The 23,325-nt window shown below is 38.1% G+C and overlaps 1 protein-coding gene across 4 annotated transcripts in view; it reads right to left on the bottom strand.

Moving 5' to 3' along the window:
- Positions 1 to 23,325, bottom strand: part of CRIM1 (cysteine rich transmembrane BMP regulator 1) — a 195,591-nt gene that overhangs the window by 86,914 nt on the left and 85,352 nt on the right. For 3 of the 4 annotated variants that reach the window (XM_061991131.1, XM_061991132.1, XM_061991133.1), the window contains one exon: positions 14,531 to 14,651. The exons of the other annotated variant lie outside the window; for it this stretch is intronic. In XM_061991131.1, the coding sequence (XP_061847115.1) occupies positions 14,531 to 14,651 (121 nt within the window). The remainder of the gene's footprint in view (positions 1 to 14,530; positions 14,652 to 23,325) is intronic. 4 annotated transcript variants of the gene reach the window in all.

Here is a 23,325-nt window from a genome sequence, read left to right as displayed (position 1 = left end):
TCTGGGCTGCTCCACTATGGCAGGACATTGCTGCTCGAATGGAGAAACTAGTTGTGAAGGTGCGCCATGTAGATGCTCACGTACCCAAAAAGCGGGCCACAGAAGAACATCTGCATAACCAGCAAGCTGACAAGGCTGCTAAGATTTCTCAGATAGATCTGGATTTGCAACATAAGGGGGAGTTATTTTTAGCTCGATGGGCCCATGATACCTCAGGTCATCAAGGCAGAGATGCCACCTATAAATGGGCTCGCGATCGAGGGGTGGACTTAACCTTGGACACTATTGCACAGGTTATCCATGAGTGTGAGACATGTGCTACAATTAAACAAGCAAAACGATTGAAGCCCATATGGTATGGAGGACGATGGCAGAAATATAAATACGGAGAGGCCTGGCAGATTGATTACATCACACTGCCACAGACTCGCCAAGGCAAACGCCATGTGCTCACAATGGTGGAGGCGACCACCGGCTGGTTGGAAACGTATCCTGTGTCTCATGCCACCGCCCGGAGCACCATCCAGGGCCTTGAAAGGAAAGTCCTCTGGCGACATGGCACCCCAGAAAGAATTGAGTCAGACAATGGGACGCACTTCAGGAACAACCTCATAGATGCCTGGGCCAAAGAGCATGGCATTGAATGGGTTTATCATATTCCCTATCATGCACCAGCCTCAGGAAAGGCTGAGCGATACAATGGGTTATTGAAAACCACACTGAAAGCGATGGGAGGTGGAACTTTCAAGCATTGGGATACACACTTGGAAAAGGCCACCTGGTTAGTCAACTCTAGAGGATCTGTCAGTCGAGCTGGCCCTGCCCAATCAGGACCCTTACATATTGTAGAAGGGGACAAAGTCCCTGTGGTACATATAAAAGACATGTTAGGGAAGGCAGTCTGGGTGTGTCCTGCTTCAGGTAAAGGCAAACCCACCCGTGGGATTATTTTTGCTCAGGGACCTGGGTGTACTTGGTGGGTGATGTGTAAGGATGGGAAGACCCAATGTGTGCCTCAAGGGAATTTAATTCTGGGTGAGAATAATCCGTGAATTAAATTGTATAATGATAGCTGTTGAATGTCACGATTCCTATAGTTGCTCTATGTTATGTATATGTAGGTGATTATGATGTGTAAACCTAGACATGACGTGTAGATGGTATAGAATAAGGGGTGGAATGTCCTGGTTTGAGCCAGGATAGAGTTAATTCCCGTGAGGAACCAGGAAAGGGCACAGCCTGAACAGCTGACCCAGGCTGGCCAGCAGGTATTCGATACCATCCTAACCGTCATGCCCAGGGTACAGGTGGGGGCTGGCCGGAATAAGCGCTTGCCCCGGTATAAGCTCTTCCGGGGGCGCGCGCGGGCTCTCGGTCGCCGGTCGGGAGCGGTCGCTTACGTCGGGTCCCGGGTGGTGAGCAATTGTATCACTCACCAGTTTTCTTTGTAATATTCCCTTGTCTTTGTTATAGTTGTTACTCTTCAATTTCCCCAGTAAACTGTTCTTATTTCAACTTACGCGGGCTCTTTTACTTTTTTTTTCCTCCCTCTCCGATCCCCTCCGCATTCCGTCAAGAGGGGGAGGGGGAGGAGTCGCGGTTTTCTTCCCCTTTGCTCCGGCTGGGCAAAACCACGACAAACCAATACCCCTTGCCCTGTTGGAAGCTTGACCCCATCTTATAGACTACTTTTAGGAACTGAAAGGTTGCAATAATGTCTCCATAGAGCCTTCTCTTCTCCAGGCTAAACAACGTAACTCTCTCGACTTCTCCTCACAGGAGGGGTGTTCTGTCTGATCATTTTTGTGGCCCTCCAACAGTTTCATATTATTCTTGTGCTGAGGATACCAGAGAGCTGAATGCAGTGCTGCAGGTGGGGGTCTCACTAGTGCAGAGTAGAGAGGCAGAATCAGCTCCCTCAATCTGCTCACCATGCTTTTTTTGATGCATCTCCAGATACAGTTGCTTTTTTGGGCTGTGCACACACATTGTTGGCCCATGTCTGGCTTTTCATCAACCAGTACCCCTAAGTCCTTCTCCTCAGGGCTGCTCTTGATCCCATCATTCCCTGCTCTGTATTAATACCAAGGGTTGCTTTAACCCAGGTGCAGAACTTCACACTTGGCTTTGTTGAATCTCATGAAGTTCACATGGCCTCACTTCTCAAGCTTGTTCAGATCCCTCTGGATGGTATTCCATCCCTCAGGCAAGTCAACTGCACTACTCAGTGTGGTGGTATCTGCAGACTTGCTGAGGGTGCACTCGATGATGCTTTGTCATTGATGACAGAATCATAGAATGGTAGCGGTTGGAAGGGACCTTTAGAGATCATCTAGTCCAACCCCCCTGCAGAAGCAAGTCAACCTAGATCAGGTCACATAGCAACATGTCCAGGCGGGTCTTGAAGACCTCCAAGGAAGGAGACTCCACAGCCCCTCTGGGCAGCCTGTGCCACTGCTCCCTCACCCTCACGGTGAAATAGTTTTTCTCTTATGTTTAAGTGGAACTTTTTGTGTTCCAGCTTTATCCCATTTTCCCTTGTCCTGTTGCTAGCTACTATAGAAAAAAGAAATGTCCCAACCTCCTGACACCCACCCTTTAGATATTTATAAACGTTAATAAGACCTCCCCTCAATCTCCTCTTCTCCAGACTAAACAGCCCCAGTTCCCGCATCTTTTCCTCATATGAAAGATGTTCCGGTCCCCTGATCATTTTGGTGACCCTGTGCTGGACTCTCTCCAGAAGTTCTTTGTCCCTCTTGAGCTGAGGAGCCCAGAACTGGACACAGTACTCCAGATGAGGTCTCACCAGCACAGAGTAGAGGGGTAGAAGAACCTCCCTTGACCTGCTGGCCACACTCTTCTTGATGCATCCCAGGATGCATTGATGATGTAGCTCTCTGGTATCCTCTCTGCATCCCAGGATGCATTGATGAAGGTATTAAACCAGCCCCGGTCCCAATAAGGACCCCTGAGGGACATCACATCATGTCTCCATCCAGACATTGAGCAATTGACCACTACCAGTCACTACCACTACTAGTCACTATTGTGACTATCCATCTGAATCCTCATTCACCCATCAAATTCATACCTCTCCAATTTAGAGAGAATTGTGTTGTGGTTAACTGTGCCAAAAGCCTTAGAGAAGATAGACAGCTCTAGGTCTTCTCTTTTCCACTGATTTAGTTGCTCCCTCACAGAAGGCTGTGAGATTGGACAGCATGGTTCCATAGAATAATTACGGTTGGAAAAGACTTTTAAGATCATTGAGTCCAACCAGCATCCTCACGTTGCCAAGTCCATCATTAAACCATATCCCTCAGTACTTGTATCTGTGGATCTTAGTATCTGTGCATCTTTCGAATACCTCTAGGGATGATGACTATCACCTCCCTGGGCAGCCTGTTCCAGTGCTTAATAACCCTCTCAATGAAGAAGTTCAATGTCCAATCTAAACCTGCCCTGGTGCAATTTGAACCCACTTCCTCATGTTCTATCACTTGTTACTGGAGAGAACAGATCAACCCCCACCTCACTAAAACTCCTCGTAGTTGTACAGTGATAGTATCTCCTCTCAGCCTTCTCCAGGCTATACATTCCCAGCTCCCTCAGACACTTCTCATCATATCTATTCTCTACATCCTTCATGAGCTTTGTTGCCTGTCTCTGGACACACTCCAGCACCTCTACGTCCTTCTTGTAGTGAAGGGCTCAGAACTGCACACAGTATTCGAGGTGTGGCCTCATCAGCACTGAGTACAAGGGGACAATCACCTCCTTCGTCCTGCTGGTCACACTATTCCTGACACAAGCTGGATGCCATTGGCCGCCTTGGCCACCTGGGCACACTGCTGGCTTGTATTCAGCCAGCTACTGATAAACATCACCAGGTCCTCTTCTGCAAGACAACTCTCAAGTCAATCTGCCCCAAGCCTGTAGCATGGAGGTGGTGTAGCCTAAGCACAGGACCCAGCCTGTGGCCCTGTTGAACTGAGCTTCAATTGGCCTCAGCCCATTGCTCCAGCCCATCCAAGCCCCTCTGAAGGGCCTTCCTGCCCTCAAGCATGTCTACGCACCTGCCCAGCTTGGTGTCATCTGCAAACTTAACAAGGGTGCATTTGATTCCTTCATCCAGATCATCGATAAAAATGTTATTCAAAAGAAGCCCCAGCACTGAGTCCTGAGGTACACCGCTGCTGACCGGACGCCAACTGGATTTAACTCCATTCACTACAACTCTCTGGGCCCAACCATCCAGACAGTTTTCCCACCCATCTCAGAGTAGGTCTATTCCATCCATGGGCAGCCAGTTATTCTAGGAGGATGCTGTGCATTTCACCAAGGATGTCTTGAATTACCCCCATCCTCTACGTGCCTTAGTATAGCTTCTAGTAGGATCTGTTCCATGATCTTCCAGGCACAAGTTCCAGCTCCCAGGGTTCTCCTTTCTACCTTTTAAAAAAATTGGATGCAATCTTTCCCCTCATCTGACTACCATGACTTTTCATATAACATGGAAAGTGGCTTGGCAGCTACATCAGCCAGTTCCCTCAGGACTCTGAGATGCATCTCATAGGTATATGGTATATGTGTGTTTATGTTCTTTAGGCATTCATGAATCTGATCTTCTCTTACAGTGGAAGGGACTTTGCTTCCTTGCTCACTCAGGAGGTGTGGGAAGAGAGGTTGCCAGTGAAGACAGAAGTAAAAATGTTGAGTATCTCACCCTTCTCCTCATCCATTGTTCTCAGTTTGCCACTTGTGTTCATCGAGGTGGTGTGTACACTTTCTTTAACCTTTGTTTTCTGGGTGACATATCCATCAAAGTCTTTACTATTCTTTGCATCCCTTGCCAAGTTTGTCTCCAGCCATGCATTGGAAAAACTGACTACGACTCTGAGAACTGCTCCATGCTGTTTTCATGTAAGAGGCCAGAAAATGAACTGTCTAGAAGGGGTAAACGTGAACTTCCAAAAATGGGGAAAACCATTAGATGATCATTTAGCTTCTGCATTTATTCCATTATGGACTAAATTAAAAAATTAGGCTAGATGATTGTTCCAGAACCCCAATGTTTCTGAAATCAAACAACTCCAAGTAATGAGACTTTTTTCATGTAATAGAAATCATCTATGCAGAACTGCAATTCTTTTCTAGAAACAAGATTCTTGAAATTCCAGCAGTGACATTTCAAGGATGAGTAATGAGAATCTACTTATTTTAAAGTGACCCACAACCTTCAGTTCCCTTCTGATTACGTCCCTTCTAAAATACAAACATTCAAGTCATAATTCTATTGCTTTGTTATGTATATGGTCCTCCTTAGGCATCTGAGCAGTTGTGAATTTGAAGAGAACTGACAAAAAACATTACTGACCTCTGAGATACAAACAAAAATTTGTCTGTTCAAGTCAGAAATTATTCTGAGCTAAATTACCTATTCCATTTCCAAACAAGTTAATAACTGATTAAGTAAAAGAAATGGAATAAAATAGAGTGGCAAGTCTCGGGTAGGAGAATGAGTAACATTTAGTGTGATCAAGGTACACACTAAGACTGACAAGTGAAAACAAAATTTTCTAACATAAAGAGATGTATACCAGCTTATTGCAAATGGGAAGAGTTCAAACACCAGACTGCATATCAAGAATGCAAACAAAATCAAATTCAACAGACACTACAGTGTCATTCTGCTTCCAAGGATAAAACACCATCTAAAAGCAGATATAATTAAGAGTTACTTCATTGGGGGTTAAAATTTCTCCCCATCAGTGAAGGAGTAAATATACATTTAACACAGCACATGGTCAGATTGAAGTACTACATATATTTCTACACAAAAAAAAAGGAAGCTGCTTGCATAGCCACACTCAATACTTCCTCCCCCTGTGCAAATTCTGTTTTTTTTAACTTATGGTAAATGTACTCCTTCCTTTAGGTGGCATTGCCTTTTAGAGGCTTTGCCATTCAGTACTTCCTAGGAGTGGGTGGAAGAGAGTGGCTGTGTACTTTTAAGTTACACAAGTGCAAAAAGCTGATCTTACAAAAGACGAGGACCTCTGTTTCCAATGTCTTACAGCTTCTTCTGAAGAAGATTCACATGCTGTTTCCTCTGAAAATATTTTCAATGTTTCCTGTCTTTGTTACAGGTCTCTGACATTCAGAAGTCAGCCATCAGGCTCCAGAAATTTATCATGCTTCAAAAACTTCTGCTCAAGTTTCATTGAGATTAAAAAAACCAAACAAAAAACCACCACAACCAAAACAAATACCCCAAAACTTACCATCTTTTTGTTATTTGTGGACTTCGGGAAAATATATTTGCTTGCCAAAACAACTCACACTGTGAGGCTGGACATCAAGGCAGCAATAACTATCATCACAATGATAACATTTAGGAACTGCTGAGGCAGCTATGGTAAGGAAGAAGAATGCCTGAACTCTGAATTCAGCAGTTCATTATATCTCCTGGAAGACTAACATGAAGAAAATGGAGATGGGGCATGGGTCACATATAAAGGTGACCTTTTATTCCTGTTCTTTGTGGACATCCAGTACCGTGGAGTCTGTAAATCAGGACTGAATACTACTTTCTTTCTTAGCGTACCTGAATGAAGTAAAATTGTTTTGCTGGGAAAAATATTTGCAGTTTTTTAACTTTTGAGGATTTCTCTTTAAAGACCAAAATACATGAAAATGCCTGAACATCTATTTTCAGATATTACAAAACTTCACAAAATTGTAGTGTTCTACTCAAGTAGAGCTCTCCTTCAATACAAAACCTCCCTCTTCAGCAAGGAAAAGGCTCCTAATGGAAAAGTTCATTACCAAGTTTTATAACACCATGGTACCAGATAGCCAGATGTACTTGAGATGGCAAAGTGGTCTGCTAGAGTTAAACTACAGGAAGGGTAACAACTTGTCCGTGATAGCCAGAACTGAAGGCACAGCAAAGCTTCTCCAGAATCATAGAATGGTAGGGGTTGGAAGGGACCATGTAGCCCAACCTCCCTGTAGAAGCAATGCTTAACATGCTTTTGTTAGACCTTTGGTTCAGCTACCCAGGTTCCTCAGAAGTCAAGCCCTGAATAGAAATCTCAGAATGATACAGGTGCTTGGATCTTTTTTTTTTTTTTTTTTTTTTTTTTTTGGTCTTACCAGTTCCAGCTGAAATTTCCTTTAACAAAAGCTGGGATCCACAACCACTTTCTCTTGGATACATTTCTTGAGGATGACATGGGTGGAGGAGAAGGATCTAAAATTCTAGAACAAATACAAGGGAGACCTCTGTATCAGCAAAAGTTGCTTAAGAGAGGTGACTGGTATAAAAAGGAAAGAGAAAAAAAGTTACACCTCCTTGAAAATCATGACTGTCCTCTAAAGATAGTTGGGAAAAATGAAGCATTGAATCCTATACTGAGCACTCAAGCAATGTATAATGAAATTAAAGTCTTCCAAAGACAAGACCTAAGAAAGTGCTTCTTGTATGTTAGTCTAGATTATGTCATATCTTGATGATAAACCATGTAGAAAATATCTAGCCCTGCCAAGTAGCTAAGAAGAATGAACAGAAAGGGTGCACAGTACCCCTCCTGTTGAGTGGGACAGATGAAAAGTTATCAGGGATTCAGAGGCCACCTTTACAGATGCTATTAGAAGAAACCTATTATTCAGCAAGCTGTGTATGGATGCTCTCAAATACAGTGAAAATATAAACTGGTAATAGTTTAAAAGACAATTTACAACTATGGACTTTCCAGTTACGATTCTGGTGGCTACCATAAAATAAGAAAGGAACTCCGCTTCTTTATGTGTATCTGCTACTAGGATCCCCTAGACACTGGTAAAACATGTAATACAGAATATTGACTGGTAAGTCTAACACCATGACAGGTTGTAGACACAATAGATGACACAATGACAACAGGTTCTAACATCATAAAAGAGGATAAAGTATAATTCCTTACTGGGCAAAGTTATTTAAAATAATAATAACTTAATAAGTAAGTTGAAATGACATCTGAAGAAGTGTGACTTTTACATAAACAGCTGCCTCAGGACTTGTGTTTCAGTTCACTAACATGTAGAGACAGTAATGTTGACTTAACTGCTATCTATGAATTTTCTGAAAAACATAAGTGAAATTGCCAATGATTAATTTCTCAAGCAGCATCTACATTGCACCTAAGACAACACTAAGTTGTATTAGAAGCAAAACAGTACAAATAACAAAACAGGCAATTTATTCCTTTGGAATAAAACAAAATATGTAATATGGAAGAGTCTCTCTAATATAAACCACTAATATTCTGCTAAATAAAGCACACAAAAATATGTTAGTACAGGACAGATACAAAAAACTGTTTTCTTAATTTAACAGATTAGTATTTAAGTGAAACATGTTTTTGTAATCTTACACTTTTTCCTACTATTTAACCCCTTGAAAGGTATTTTTTCTCAAATATGACAACAAAAATCACATTTTGTACTGTTCTAATTTCTGTCCAAATATAGCTTCACATAATCCTTGGGTAAGGAAATGATTTGCTACTACATCAAGGTATCACTGATTTTCCTGACCTGTAAAAAAATCCAAGTATTTAAGAACAGGGCAGGGAGGGGAAAGAAGTAGAGCAGGGCTATTTTCTAAGTAAAGCTCAGGAAAAACAAAATGCACATAAAGACTGTCCTTATGATCCTCCAATAGCACTGACTAGACAATTACAATGTCAAAACGATATTTTACTGTATTTTTCAGTTTTTTTGCTAGTCAAGTGTACTTCACTTCTTCACCATACTGCAGACCAAACTGTGGCACTGACCCAGTTCACAGCAGACCCAGATTGAGACATTTCAGTCACATGTAAAGAAAAATCAATAGGGAAAAGAGTATTCAAACAAACAAACAAAAAGTTCAATGACTAATTCATTTAAGAAGCTTTTTTAGAGGTTTTACTCTAAACAATAAGCCAATAATCCTAGTCTTCCATGCTACTCAATCCAATTGAGAGGTTTGCATTTGCAATGCCATTCAGCTACCTGTAACTAAAGTGACAGTGAAATGGTCTGATTCAAAGTCTTCATTAGCCCATCCTTCAAAGTCAAGCCTTCTGGGATCCAGTCTTGCAAGATTTCATCCATAAAAAAAGCTCTTCTTCCCTTTTTTGACATAGGAAATATCCACCATGACTTGTACTCCTGTTTCATCAGTTCACTGCCCTTAAAGTTTGTGTTTCTGTGCAATTTATCTGCTTTGTTACACTTCATTTACATTATTTTTCCCCCTCTTCTTCCCACCACCTCACCCTTGAAACTGTTTTTTTAAAGCTAAGACTCAGAGAGAAAATAAACCACTGGAGATTTTTGTGGATAAACATACATCAATTATTTCTGAACTTTCTCTAAACTAGAACATATTCAGGCTTATAGTGTAAGCTTCTGTAAGTAAGTATGTCAAGCAAACATTATTAGGATTTGGTGAACATACTCCTGGATGTCTCTCTTAACATAGGATGTAATAATACCCTTCTGAGAAATCAGCAAGACAACTCAAGCCAGCATGTGCCTGGTGGAAGAGCTCATCTCAAGAAGTAAAGGACCACAACGCTGACTTGTCAGAACTGATTTACAAATTCCAGGGCAGAGAGGGTGCAGGAAATGTTCTTCAATGTTAAGTAGTTTGGTGGAGATACATTTCAATTTTATACAATAAAACCTGTGAGAAAATAATAAAGTCCTACAGTTTGTGACTATAGAAGACAGAAATTGAGATGGTCAGGTTTAAGGCAAGCTTAGTGTCTTCAAAAAACAACATAAAGTTTCATAAAACTGCCTCTGTCAAATAATGGTTGCTTTTAGCTATAATTACATCCTACAGTTCTCTATCAGTTTCCCACTATTTTTCTCAGAACTGGTATCAAGATGACCAGACTTTAATTACTTAGTTTCTGTTCTTCCTCATACTGGCACAGTACTAACACCTTTCTAGTTCTCTAAAATTTTCTTGATTTATTTGATTCTATTAAAAGACTGACCTAGAATAGCTAGGGGGTCATGGGGAATCTCTGAAATAACAGAGCACTGAATGAAAGTTTAGGTTACCATATTAGTAACAGGCAACAGTGGCAAGAATGGAAATTGGCATAAGGGAAAAGACTACACTTAAGATTACATAAACAGAAAACAGAACACAAGTAGGGGGATAAAACTAGAGCAAGAAGCAGAGACCTAGTAAAGACTAGGTGGAAGAGCTCATTCAACCATTCTAATAAAGAGAGTAGCCTAAAAGAAAAAAGTTAAGCTAAAAATATTTGGTGCACAGCTATCCTAACATATCATTTACTTTGTTGCATATAAACCTGTGAAAAATGTACAGATACAAGACAACACTAATTACTGAAATCAGCTCTTGTTACAATCCATTCCTCATAAACATATAAACAGTTTTTGATAAAGACTTTTTCCTTATACATTCTAAAAGGAATCTGAAAATTTGAAAAAAAATAACTGAAAACAGAAAATCAGGAAGTTTCCAAAGATAAACAGATACTGTACAGTTCATACTGATCATTCTACATATTGATCATCCCATCATTTAACTTTGTAATAAGAGGATGATGCACATATTAAGAAAAATGTGATAACGTTCTCAATAAGAGCTCAAATACATTTTTATTTGATAAGCTCCTTGGAGAAGACAGCATCTTTACCAAGACCAGAGACAGACATATCATTTAGCCTTTCTAACGTAACAGCTGGAAATGTAAGCTGTCTTACAACAGTCTGATGAAAGCTGAAGAGCGACAGTTTGATATCAAAACCAAATCAGTAGGCTGTTCTGTTTGAACCATGTCATTAGAAATTGGCGTGAAACTAAATGTAACCTCTGAATGCAACTACAAGAACTCATGGTATCAGATGTTTGTTTTTTATTCTCACTTTTCCCCTGACATTGCTAGAAGGGTTTTTAGTATTGTAAATACATATTCAAGAGCCCACTTATAAAAACAATGGCAACTTATCATCATATTTAAGGACCTTCTTTTTCCTAGCATATTACATACAAAAACCAGCCAAGAACAGGATGTGGGACTGCAGTCAATCTATTCTTGTTGTATATGAAGTTGTCAGGTACTTGTTAACTGAGCCAGTGACATGACATTCACCCTTTACCATGGCACTTGACCGCTCTCCAGTTTTGCTGAGCTTTATTGTAGCAGCAGTAAACAACTGCACTTTCTTGAAAAAGTCCATAATCTTCACAAAAATAGTTTCATGAAGTCTAAACACTATGACTATTTCTTTGTGTTTAATAAATTGTTCTCAAATGCACATTAAAATATAGTGCCATTTATTTTGAACTTATATTCTAACAATTAAAAAGAGATATGATATGGATATAGGTGACTTTAAACTGAATCAATCAATGTAATGTTAATATTTCATCATAAATTTACCAAGAAATTAAAGAATTATTAATTAATAAATCTATACTTTATCTGACTTTTTCCCTAGAGTTTTGAAAAGCAAGTTAGAGAGTAAGTTATGTCTTGAAATATAAAGCAACAATGTTTCCTCAAATCTGGGGAAACACTGAATCCGAATTCAAATAGTCTGACTTTCATGTTCCAAGAAACTGAACTTAATCTCCCTTTCTGCTCTCTCTCTTTTCATACATGTACATCCCTTCCTTCTAACCTTTATCTAATCTTTCTCTTCTGGTTATCCCTATGTCAATGTTTATTACCTACAGCACATGAACATCAACTATGGACTGTCTTCCTTAAGAAGCACAGCAGTCTATTAAAATAAGTAACCAGATGTCTAGCAGGTACCATATGTAAAGCATGCATATGGTACTGCTGTCAGATTCAGCTTTTCTTCTTCCCACCAACTCTATTAAAAGTGCTTTATTGCTTGAATGAATTAAGGTAATTAAAAAAAAAAAAAAATCTATCAACCCACACAATAACTGTATACAGGAACATAAATTGAGACACAAAACTAAAAATTAATGGAGGAGTATAAACCACCTATATTTGTTTCAGCCCACCTCCTGAGAGTCCAGGTTATGTAAATTTTGGTTTTTACAGTTTTGCACATTAAGGACAGAGATTCTAATACAATAAAACCTCAGATCTGATCATAGGACTCCAGGACCTAAGAACTCATCTACCCCAGCTCTGATGTCTCGTTCAACTCTGATCCCAGTTATGCACAATAATCCAGTCTCCAAGAGGTTTCATTACATAATTGTGAATTACGCTAATTCATACATTCTAAACCTGCTTGTACAATTGGGGTCTTTATGTGCAGGAGACAAGAATACTGGTTTTGTTACTTAGATATGCACATATACAAGTAAGCTCCAGATACCAGTTACAGTTAACACATAGCAAAACAATTGGTTTTATTTTTAACATAAGTAAAGAAAGAAAGAGTCTTCCAAATACATGTCTGCTCTAGGTCTTTTAGTTAAGATCAGTTCCCATGCGTCCACCAGAAAAAAAAAAATATTTCCAACTGGTCATTTTTCTGAAATAAATGACATTTTATTTTCTTGGTACTCTCTGTACCCTAATAGAAGCAACACTTAAGTTACCATCTACAAAAATAAAGTGGATATTTTTTATTCCTTCCACCCAAGCAATAGAAAACTCCAAGTTCAACGTCTGTTAGACTGCAGAAAAATAGAAAACAACTCTACTTTCAGGAAACAAAAATAATTTGGCCTATATATCACTTTTTAATCCAGCAAGTTGAAACAAATTTAGAAGTAAAAGTCTACTATTAATCTTTCTACTGTGTCAAAGTTTCTGAGTTAATCTAAACTAGAAACTTAAATTTTCAACTGACGTTGTTTGTTTGACTTTATAATCTGTCTTTCTGAATACACTCCTTAACAGAACTTTATTCTAGTGGTCTCGAGCATGCTGAGCTGTATTGCCAGCAATGCCAGTGTGATGACTAGTTGAAATCTACGGCCTCCTCCTAACCAGTTGTGTCAACTAATATGAAATTATTGTAATTCCTAAGAAAGTTAATAAAAATACATTAATGAGACGGAGGGGGGATCTTATTAATATTTACAAATATCTGAATAGTGAGTGTCAGGAGGTTAGGGCATCCCTTTTTTCTGTTGCAGCTAGCAACAGGACAAGGGGTAATGGGATGAAGCTGGAACACAAAGTTCTATTTACTGTTCAGGTGATGGAGCACTGGAACAAGCTGCCCAGGGAGGGTGTGGATTCTCCTTCCTTGGAGGTCTTCAAGACCTGCCTAGATATGTTCCCATGTGACCTGATCTAGGTGGACCTGCTTCTGCAGGGGGGGGATGGACTAGATAATCTCTAAAGGTCCCTTCCAACCCCTATGATTCTACGAATAAAGGGAAGATACTGAGAAGCTACATCAATCTTTGGTACAAAATTCAGAAAACGGAAAAGAAAACAACTATGAATGAAATATGGACAATAAAAATATTTAAGTAGCAGACTACAAAGTTTATTCTACAATTACAAATTAAATTCATCAATTTTAGAAATATATTTTCAAACTTTAGTAGACCAGATAACTGCACAATATAAAGTTATTCACATATCTTTTCCTGACTTCCTCTTTTTCTTTTTAAAATAGATTTATCTGTCACTCTCCATGCAATAAGAGACCTTCATATTTCAAGGAAACAATAGTTTCAAAGACTTCACCATAATAAATGTGCACCCAAAGGGTAACTAACAGGAACGATCCCTGATTCATTATACCACCTTTGCCATTTTCTACTTTTGGAATTACTTGTAAGTCTATCATACCTTTACAGTCTCACAAAGGGTTGAGAATATGGCAATATTGTATGGTTATACCTACAAGAAATATTTTCCACCTACAAGAAATATTTTCTTTTTTTTGTAATGTATTTTCGTTCATGATATCTCTTCCCTGAATTTATATTTATTTGGCATATTGCTGAATCAGGTTTTGGGAAGTCTGTTGCCAAAAACAGAATCTGAAAGTGGTGCTAAATTTTGGAACAGAACCAATTCCAAATTGTCTTATTGTTCTGAACCGTAATAAATTATACCTACTTGAACAAAAAAAAGAAATGACATGGAAGCATATATTTGAAATTTTTGTTTCCCTACAGTTCTAGACAGCCACTGTTTTTCAGCTTCTTTTTTTTTCTTTAAGAGATTTTCTCTGGAATATCTTTTGCCATCTCCATTATTTATCTCCTTAATATAATTCTGCAAAATTAAATGTATAAACTGAAAACTGATCTAGAGGCAAAATCTCCTCAAATAATTCTAGCAGAAATCAGCTCCGTGCATTTGCACCGATAAGAATTTTTTTCTGCTTCAAAAACACAGATTTCCTATTTCTACCAGCCTGACAAACCTTCAACCAATTTCATATATCATTTACTCTGCATTAACAAGTATTGTTACTGAAGTATGCATTATTACCCTGTATTTATAGTACTTGACTTGTAGAGAACAAGTTAAAAATACTCAGGCATCAAAACACCAACCTTGTGGGCAGGGTACAGCAGCCATCAGCCGTCAGCCTGACTTGGGTTTCATAGCTATCCAGTGGGCACACAACTTGTTGAACAGGAGGACATTCAACTGTGCTGCAATCCACACTGAAAACTATGGAGTAAGAAGAAAATTTCTTTTATTCATTCTTTAGAAGCTTTTTGCAAATTACTTCAACATAAGTAAACAGTTATGCATCAGCATTTTAATTTAAATCAGAAAAATTATCTAATGAATGCATGCTCGGTAGGTAACATTACAAAGAAACTTCCATTCTCTTTCAAATTCACATCTAAAAAACTGACTCAAGAAGAAGCCAAATTAATATTAGTTGATAAAAGAAAAATTTAAGAGATAAACAGGCAATATTATTAAAACTGTGAATAATATTACTTACTAGAAATACACTAGGTTACTGAAAATACATTTTCTAAAGCATTTTTCTTTTAAAGTATCTTTTAAACACATCTTTTGAAGCATTTAGGAACTCCTTGGTTTTTTTGTTTTCTGATTAAAGTCTGTTTAAAACATCTGGGTTACAGGAAATTAAAAAAAAAAAAAATTAAAGGTACTCTGTAGATTTATGCCTGCACATGTAAAACTATGTTTTTAATGAACATTTCATTAGGTTGTGCTGTTCAGGTATTTACATATGGCAAAAAATAAATGCAAATCTACACACATTAACAAGATGAAGAATTCTACACAACTAATAAGACTGACTGATGCTTTTCAGAAAGCAACAAATGCTTAGAAATGCAAAAATAATCAGGCTATATATACATTTAATCCTATGAGTCATAGTCAGGAAAGTTGCAATACATATTTAGTTGCACTACATATTTATCTTATTAAATCCTAAATTTTCCATGTTAACAAACAATACCAGCTCAATCATTACCTGTTTGCTATCCTTTATCATAATTATACCTAGAAAGTACAGAATATATCAAGGCTCCCTCTTTAAAGAAATTAGCTACCTGCTGACTGAGTAGGCCGGATGAACAGACTTATGAGGGTGAAAATTATACAGTATGATATCTCTGATTACTGATTTAACTTCACTATTGACATTATTACAACCACTAACTGCAGTGCTAAAGCAGCTCAGCAATGGTATACCACAATTCTAGCAAGAGCTGATACCTTTCAAAGTCCCATTTTCTGCCTTCTAAGTCTTAAATTTTCCAGGCTTGATCCTCAGAGGTATACAGCATTAATAGTTTAGTCATTGGTTTCAGAATTACTTGACACTTTTCATTAAGCACCTAAATCAAAGCACAGGTTCAAGGAAACCTGTTTGCAGCTCATCAAGCTTAAGGTCAGTAGGTGTGTCCTCAAGACTATTGAGTATCCGCTGTATAAGCGAGACTCAGAATCGACCTTTTTCCAGTTCTTTGGGAAACAGAGCCATATGCCAGATCAGAGCAACCTGACAAGTTCAAGTTCTCCCCAAGAAATGCACAAATTTAATTAGGATCCATTTTGGAGCAATGCAGTAAGTTACTAAACTTCAATGAAATGTTCCAGCTACTCGACAATGGCAATTATCGAATTGACTTTTATGCTTCTTCATAAACACACAAAGATACCTATTTGCCTTTAAGTAAAAAAAACCTCAAGTCTATATTATTTCACTTTTGAAAAGTTCAGAGCTTTATGTTCCATTTTATTTAAAAAAAATCACGTTTGAAACAGCTCTTCCATAAGAACTATACATCTTGTTTCACCATTATCACAACAGACATCTAGAATTTCGAGCTTGGCAGTATGGTCCAACACAACCAATACAGTTTGCACAATTCTGTTGTGCCAAGTAGTTACCAACACTGTTTCCTGAATTTATATTACCGGCCTTTCTACTCCCCTGGATTCCAACCCCCTCTGTCTCATCACAAGGTAAGTAATCTGGGAAAAAAGTCAACAAGTTTCACCAACAAAATGCTACTGCACAGCTCCTTCTGTGTCCCATATACTGGTAATGACAACAACAAAACCCCAGAAAGGATTAATTAGGGAGGAAAAACTCCATAATCACAACATCAAGTCTCAACTAAGGTGTGCTTTTTCTTCCTAAATAGCTAAAATTCTTTCCAGTGGTTATAGTGTGCTAGTTACATGGCTCACTAACACTGAAAAACAGCCCAAACACTCCAACTTTATTGAAAGAAAAAGTAAATCTAAGAAAAGTTAAAAAAAAATCAAAATCAAGAGGATTCAAATAAAAAGTTCTCATGTAATTAAGTGGCTGCTGACATTCAATGGTTCTTACATGATTTGACTAACTCATTTTAAGGTAGAATCATAGAATGGTAGGGTTGGAAGGGACCTTTAGAGATCCAGTCCAACCTCCTTGCAGAAGCAGCTCCACCTAGACCAGGTCACATAGGAATATGTCCAGGCAGGTCTTGAAGACCTCCAGGGAAGGAAACACCACAACCCCTCTGGGCAGCCTGTGCCAGGGCTCGCTTAACCTCACACTAAAATAGTTTTTTATTATGGTTAAATGGAACTTTTTGTGTTCCAGTTTCATCCCATTACCCCTTGTCCTGTTGCTAGATACCATAAAGTGCTGCCCCAACCTCCTGACATCCACCATTTAGATATTTGTAAATATTAATGAGATCCCCCTCAGTCTCTTCCAGACTAGACAGCCCCAGTTCTCAGAGTCTTTCCTCATAAGGAAGATGCTCCATTTACCTGATCATCTTGGTGGCTGTGTGCTGGACTCTCTCCAGAAGTTCCCTGTCCCTCTTGAGCTGGGTAACCCAGAATTGGACACAAGACTCCAGATGAGGCCTCACCAGGGCAGAGTAGAGGGGAAGAAGAACCTCCCTTGACCTGCTGGCCACACTCTTCTTGATGCATCCCAGGATGCCATTGGCCTTCTTGGCCATGAGATCACATTACTGGCTCATGTTTAGTTTATTATCAATCAGGTCTCCCGGGTCTCTCTCTGCAGAGCTGCTACTCAGCAGTTCAACCCCCAGCCTGTATTGATGCATGGGGTAGTTCCTTCCCAGATGCAGGACTCTGCACTTGTCCTTGTTGAACCTCATGAGATTCCTCTCTGCCCAACTCTCAAGGCAGTCAAGATCCTGCTGAATGGCAGCACAGCCTTCCGGGGAATCAGCCAGTCCTCTCAGGTATTTTAGGTACCTTTTAGGTATTTTATAGGTATTTAGGTATTTTATATTTTAGGTATTTTATACTGTTCTCTTACTAGTACCAGCGTGTCCTTGAATTCTGTAACAATTAACTAGTAGATTGTGGTGAACAACAGATATGTCCTGAACTTACGCACCACTTTCATAACTTTTCCCCCCTGAATTACATGGGTTTCTCAAATTGGAAAAAAAACCAGAGCAAAACATCCAGATAAGCTGAAAATATTGTAAGGTTACAGAACAGTCCATAAGTGGATTCTTCATTACTTAAAAACATGTAACAGTAGTGCAGATTAGCTGAACTACTGTCATAAAAATAAGACAATAAACATTAGCCAACTGCAATACTAGTTTTGTTTTCACATCTTACTTTGACTCCAATAATTAAAAAGTTTACTATTCATGAACAGGTTTACTATAAGCTGCTATTACATGTTTTAAGCTAAAAAATTAAAATCCCATCTAAAGAAATTTGGTTTTGTCTATTCCAGAAATTTACTCTCTAAATGTAAAGTTTCACAAATATATCTCTTCAAGAACTCATAAACATGGTGCAATTTCCTATCAGTGGAGATACACCTGATCAATCTTTGCTTACAAGTCTTCAGGACAGTTTTCACCCATTGAATTTGTATACAGTAGTATCTGAGATAACATTTTCTAAAACAATGTAGCAGAAAACCTACCACGGCTGCAGACATCATTGTGACATAGTTGCAGTAATGTGCAACCTCCCTTGTAGACAACAAAACCAAAGATATCTTATCATGAAATGGTTAATATCTAGGTGAAAATAACTATATAGTAGAAAGTGTTAACACATGTATATTAAGTTTCAACTTTACAAATTATGTTGGCTTTTCAAGTTACAGAATGTGTAGTTCAGGGGTGAGACCTATGCAACTAAAGTTACAGGGATCAAGGCAGCATTTACGTCTCTGATGTAACACAGTGGTTTAGCACAGAAAAGTCTGTGTTTTTCCAGAGTCACAACCTTCTGAGAGTCCAGTACGAGTGTACACATTCTGATTCTACAGCAGCTAAGAAGCATCACATAACATAACAATCTTTGCTTTCAGATGCATTTCACTGGTCCCTCAGAAATAATGCAGCAAAACATGATTACTTCTGATAATGGCAGTTCCACTTTCTGGGAGAAGGAGAAAGCAAGCACGGATATATCACTCCACAACAATGCATTAGCCTTTTTACACTTGTGACTGTATTAAATACAACTAGAACAGATGACAATCCTGGACTTTCAATGGAGCTGTATCACTGTTTAAAACCTTTCCTTAACTTCCCTATCACAGGTATTTCCCAACACAGACTCCTCCATTTGTCAAGTTAGTTTTTTTGCCTCTTCCTCACAATCACTGTCAACTTTTAAGCCATTTCATCAGCTCTGTTAGAAACGTAATTCTTACCTACTCATTTTCTCCAGTCCTTTCTCAGTCTCATCTCTTTAAGTTCTCTCAGGATCAGTTTCTAACAAAGCATCCAATAAAAGAACACGTGTACTACTTCTGTAGGCCATGGAGGACAAAAAAAAATTCTATAATTCTATAATTCTGTTTCTCTCAACCTATGCATAAAAACTTGACTCTGCTGACCCTTGTCCTTAGTGCAAGAGTAAAAATTCCAGACCTGGTTTTCAATGCAGAAGCCACGCCAGAGTGGAGCACATGCTACTTCCCCATGCATTATTACACAATATCTACTGAATTTTGTGGCTGATCTTAACATTTACCATCAATCCCAAAACTACCCAAAGAAATAAGCCAAACAACAATATTCTCTTCACAAATGTGTTTAAACCAAAATTCAGTACACATATAAACCCTCAATTTCAATACGAAAGCTCTGCCAGGAAGGTTGCTAGAACAATGACAAATGAGCAGTCTTTTCAACAGAGGTTCTCTCTAGCATGACAGACATTTCCTAATACTTTCTTAAGGATGCCAGAAGCTAAGAGATAATGTTTCTCATCTCACCGTATACAACACCAACAAAGTTTATTGATACAAGAACCATCTGTTGGACAGCTGCCATTGTAAACTCTTTACCTTTCTTTATTCAGAAGTGGCAGCTAGATCTCCTATCACAACTTTTAGATTAAACTGCAATAATATGATTTTTTAAAACAAACATTATTTAATAAACAAACACGATTCTTTATACTTTTCAGCTTTTTAGCAAAAGAGGCAAATACTCCCACAAATCTTACTTCAGCTTATTTTTATTTCTCCTATTAACACATTAAGCAGTTCCATTTGAGATCGCTCATACAAACTATTTTTAAGAAAAAAAAACCCCTTTTTAAGAAGTTTAAGTCCAAGTTTAAAACTAAATTCAGCGCTCATTCAGTAAATTCACTGATCATGAATGGCCAGTTATACACAGCTCACAGGAACAAAGGAGGTTGCTTAAGGCACCAGATCACTGTTCTCACTCAGAGTTTAGCAAACACCGCAAAACAAAAAGAACATAACATACTTGTTCTCAGTAGGTACCACAACTGTGGTGAGATGTTTGGTGGAGGTGGGTAAGAACATTTAAGATAATTTAATCTGGTGTTTCATAGACAAATGTGACTAAACTATTAAGTTTCTTCACTGTCCATTTTTAACTGGACATTGTGTTTCTAAATGATAAAGGGTAGAAGAGGAAGTGGATCTCAAACAGAAAGATTTTCTTTCTATTCTAGCATTTAGTGTTAAGGAAACACTTCCTATTTTCTTTTCAGTAATAGTTGCCAATCACTGTATATGAATATAACCAGTTCTCAGCATAGACTCCAAACTCAAATGTGGCTGTAAACTGGACAGTAGCAACATCTTATTTAAGTAACAGAAATAAACCACAATTTATGTTTTAATTACACAAACACTTTATATTGGCATAGGGCAGCATTGCTATCATCAGAAGTAGTCCTCCCAGCTTCCAGCAATTTCTTTCCACCAGAAAGCTTGTGCAAAATCCCCATGGAAGTAGCACTAAAATTTTTAGGTCAGTGGCAAAGTATGGAAAAACAACTTTCTCTGCTGGACATGTAAACTCCATAGACATGCTGAGACTATTCATTGCCCCATAAGAAATTCGGCAGGAACACTATTTAAAAGACTTTCTACTGTTCATTGTCATCTTTGGTTTTTTTTTCAGCAGCATGGCATTAAAAACATGAAAGAGCACTACTAGTTCAGTTCCTCTCCAGCTCCTCTTACCTACAATTCTTTTGGATATCAAGTCAAACTCTGAAGACACAAAGTTTGTTACCAGGCTTACCATGGACCAAATAAATAAGTCTACTATGTAAGGAACATTATCTGACTGCACTTTATGACCACTATTTCAGCAAATCCACATAAATAATTCACATAGTATTCATACATACATAAGAACAGTTATATGCTATCCCACATACAGTAGAACATGTATATACACAAAGAGAATAAATGGCATAAAACTGTGCAGAAGAGGCAAGATGGATTAGATTACCTCCAGTCATCTAGTCTTTCAACTCAAATTATGCTGTAATTCTATGAGCCTATGAATATACAATCCTAATAAAACAAGATATCCCATTGCCTGTTCTTAAACAACTATATTTAAAACTGCAGACAGTGGTAAATATGATGGCATAGTTTAAGATGGAAAATTATGTACAAGGTTGAAATGCCTAAAGCTTTCTACAAGAACAAAGCATAAAAAAAAATTCATTATCTTTTTTAGTCTGTAATTTTCTTCATATTTTAAGTACAAATTGTCTATAGAAGTACAGTTTACACTCTGAAAACAAAGTTTGTCTGAAAAGTGAAAGAAGTTTGCATTTGCAAAGATCTGGCATTAAAAAGAAACCCTCTGTGGTAAGGAATTTGTAACCTACTACGGTTTGTCAGCATTCATCTGCTCCTTTCCCTGTCTTCCAGTCTTGCACTGGCTTGTTCTTCTTTTGCGATCTTTCCACTATGTCAAACAGCAAAGAAAGAAATACCTAGATCAAAGTGATGAAAGTCAACATGGACAACCACTAACATCTAACTGGACAAAGATCAGGCTATGTAGTGACTAATAATCCCATATTAAGAGCAATCCTGTTCTGTCCCTAATAAAAAGACACTGCAACAAGTAAGGATCCCACTTGATCCGTAGTTTGTCATTTTACCGTTACATCTTTCATTACCTATCACTGCAGAGACGCCCAAGAGTAAACACCCACACTCCTCAGTCTCTCATTCACTGCCTAAGAAACAGACTTTCATCATCTCCTGAAGTGAGAACTCTCTGCTTTCCCTTAGCCTGTCAATTTCTAACCCACACTGCAAAGCTATAGATTCCTCTTAAAATTCTTTTAGTCTCCTTCCCCAATCTCTTTAAAGCCCCTGCTTCAGTATTCTTCTAACATGTATCTTTTTCCAGTCCCATGTACCTTCACCTTTTGACTCCCTACAACAAAAAAATACAAACTGCTTCAAAAAACAACATACGGTTATATAAATCCACTGATCTAATTAAAAAAAAAATATCACATATTTAATTGAAGATTCTGTAACACTAGCAAGATGAGATGGAGTTATTTGCAAGCTACAAGATAACAACGTAAGTCAGAGATAACACTGACAAATAAATAATCAGATAAAATTCTCTAAAGGCATATCTGAAGTACATATAGGAAGAATTAAAATGTACAAATATAGCACTTCAGTAGTAGTCACAGTACAGAAAGATCTTGGGATCATGTGTTTCACAAACTAAATGTAAACCTTGCAAAAGAGTCAGCTCTTATTTAGAATATTGCATGAAAGACAGTAACTACTCTATAGCATTTAATGCCAATGAAGACTCACCTGAAAGAACAGTATGCTTTAAAGAGATGCAAATCAACTTAAGAAAAACTTAGAGAATAGCCACATAACAAGGAAGAAGTACAAAGAAAAAATGCCATAAGAAATTACAGCTAATTTTACAGAAAGACAACTAAGGTGGACAAAAATGTTACAGAGCGAAAATTATTATAAACACTTGTTCACCAGCTACTCAGGACAGATAACAAAAAAGTTTAATTACATTTCTACACAGGTAGATTAGCTTTGGATATTAAAGAAACACAAAGAGAAGCACTAGAAAATCTAAATACTGTAGAATCTTCTGTGCAGGATTTGAGAAAATGTTAAACAAACATAAGAAAGACACAGCTTAAGCATACTTGAGTCTGTCCACCTGTAAGATTTACAAGTTAAATGCCTGCTTTCATCCCTCTAATTTTATTATTCATCTTTACCAAAGTCTCCTTCAAAAAGAAGTGTCAGTATCTTCCACTTCACCAAGAATAATAAATCACAAGATATCCGTTCTCATGAAATGTAAAATGGGTGAATATTGAAAATGTTGTAAAGTCTTTCAATATTCTCCTCTGTAATCTTTTTGCTCTCCAGTTTAAGGGCCATCACTTTGTGATCTAGAGAAATCTTAAGATTTCTTAATTCTTTGTTCATGCAGAAAATATTGTTATGATGAAAAACTTTTGTACAGTCTAATGAGTATATAAAGTATAAAACTTTCACTGTTAGCATCAACAGAACTGCAATATTCTCACTGGGCTACTTTTCCTGAGTTGCGCA

This window comes from Colius striatus, chromosome 2 (genome assembly GCF_028858725.1).
Source record: "Colius striatus isolate bColStr4 chromosome 2, bColStr4.1.hap1, whole genome shotgun sequence".
In the NCBI taxonomy this organism is placed as follows: Eukaryota; Metazoa; Chordata; class Aves; order Coliiformes; family Coliidae; genus Colius; species Colius striatus.
The sequence above is the reverse complement of the archived record's forward strand: the minus strand, read 5'-3'. Positions and strand labels throughout refer to the sequence as shown.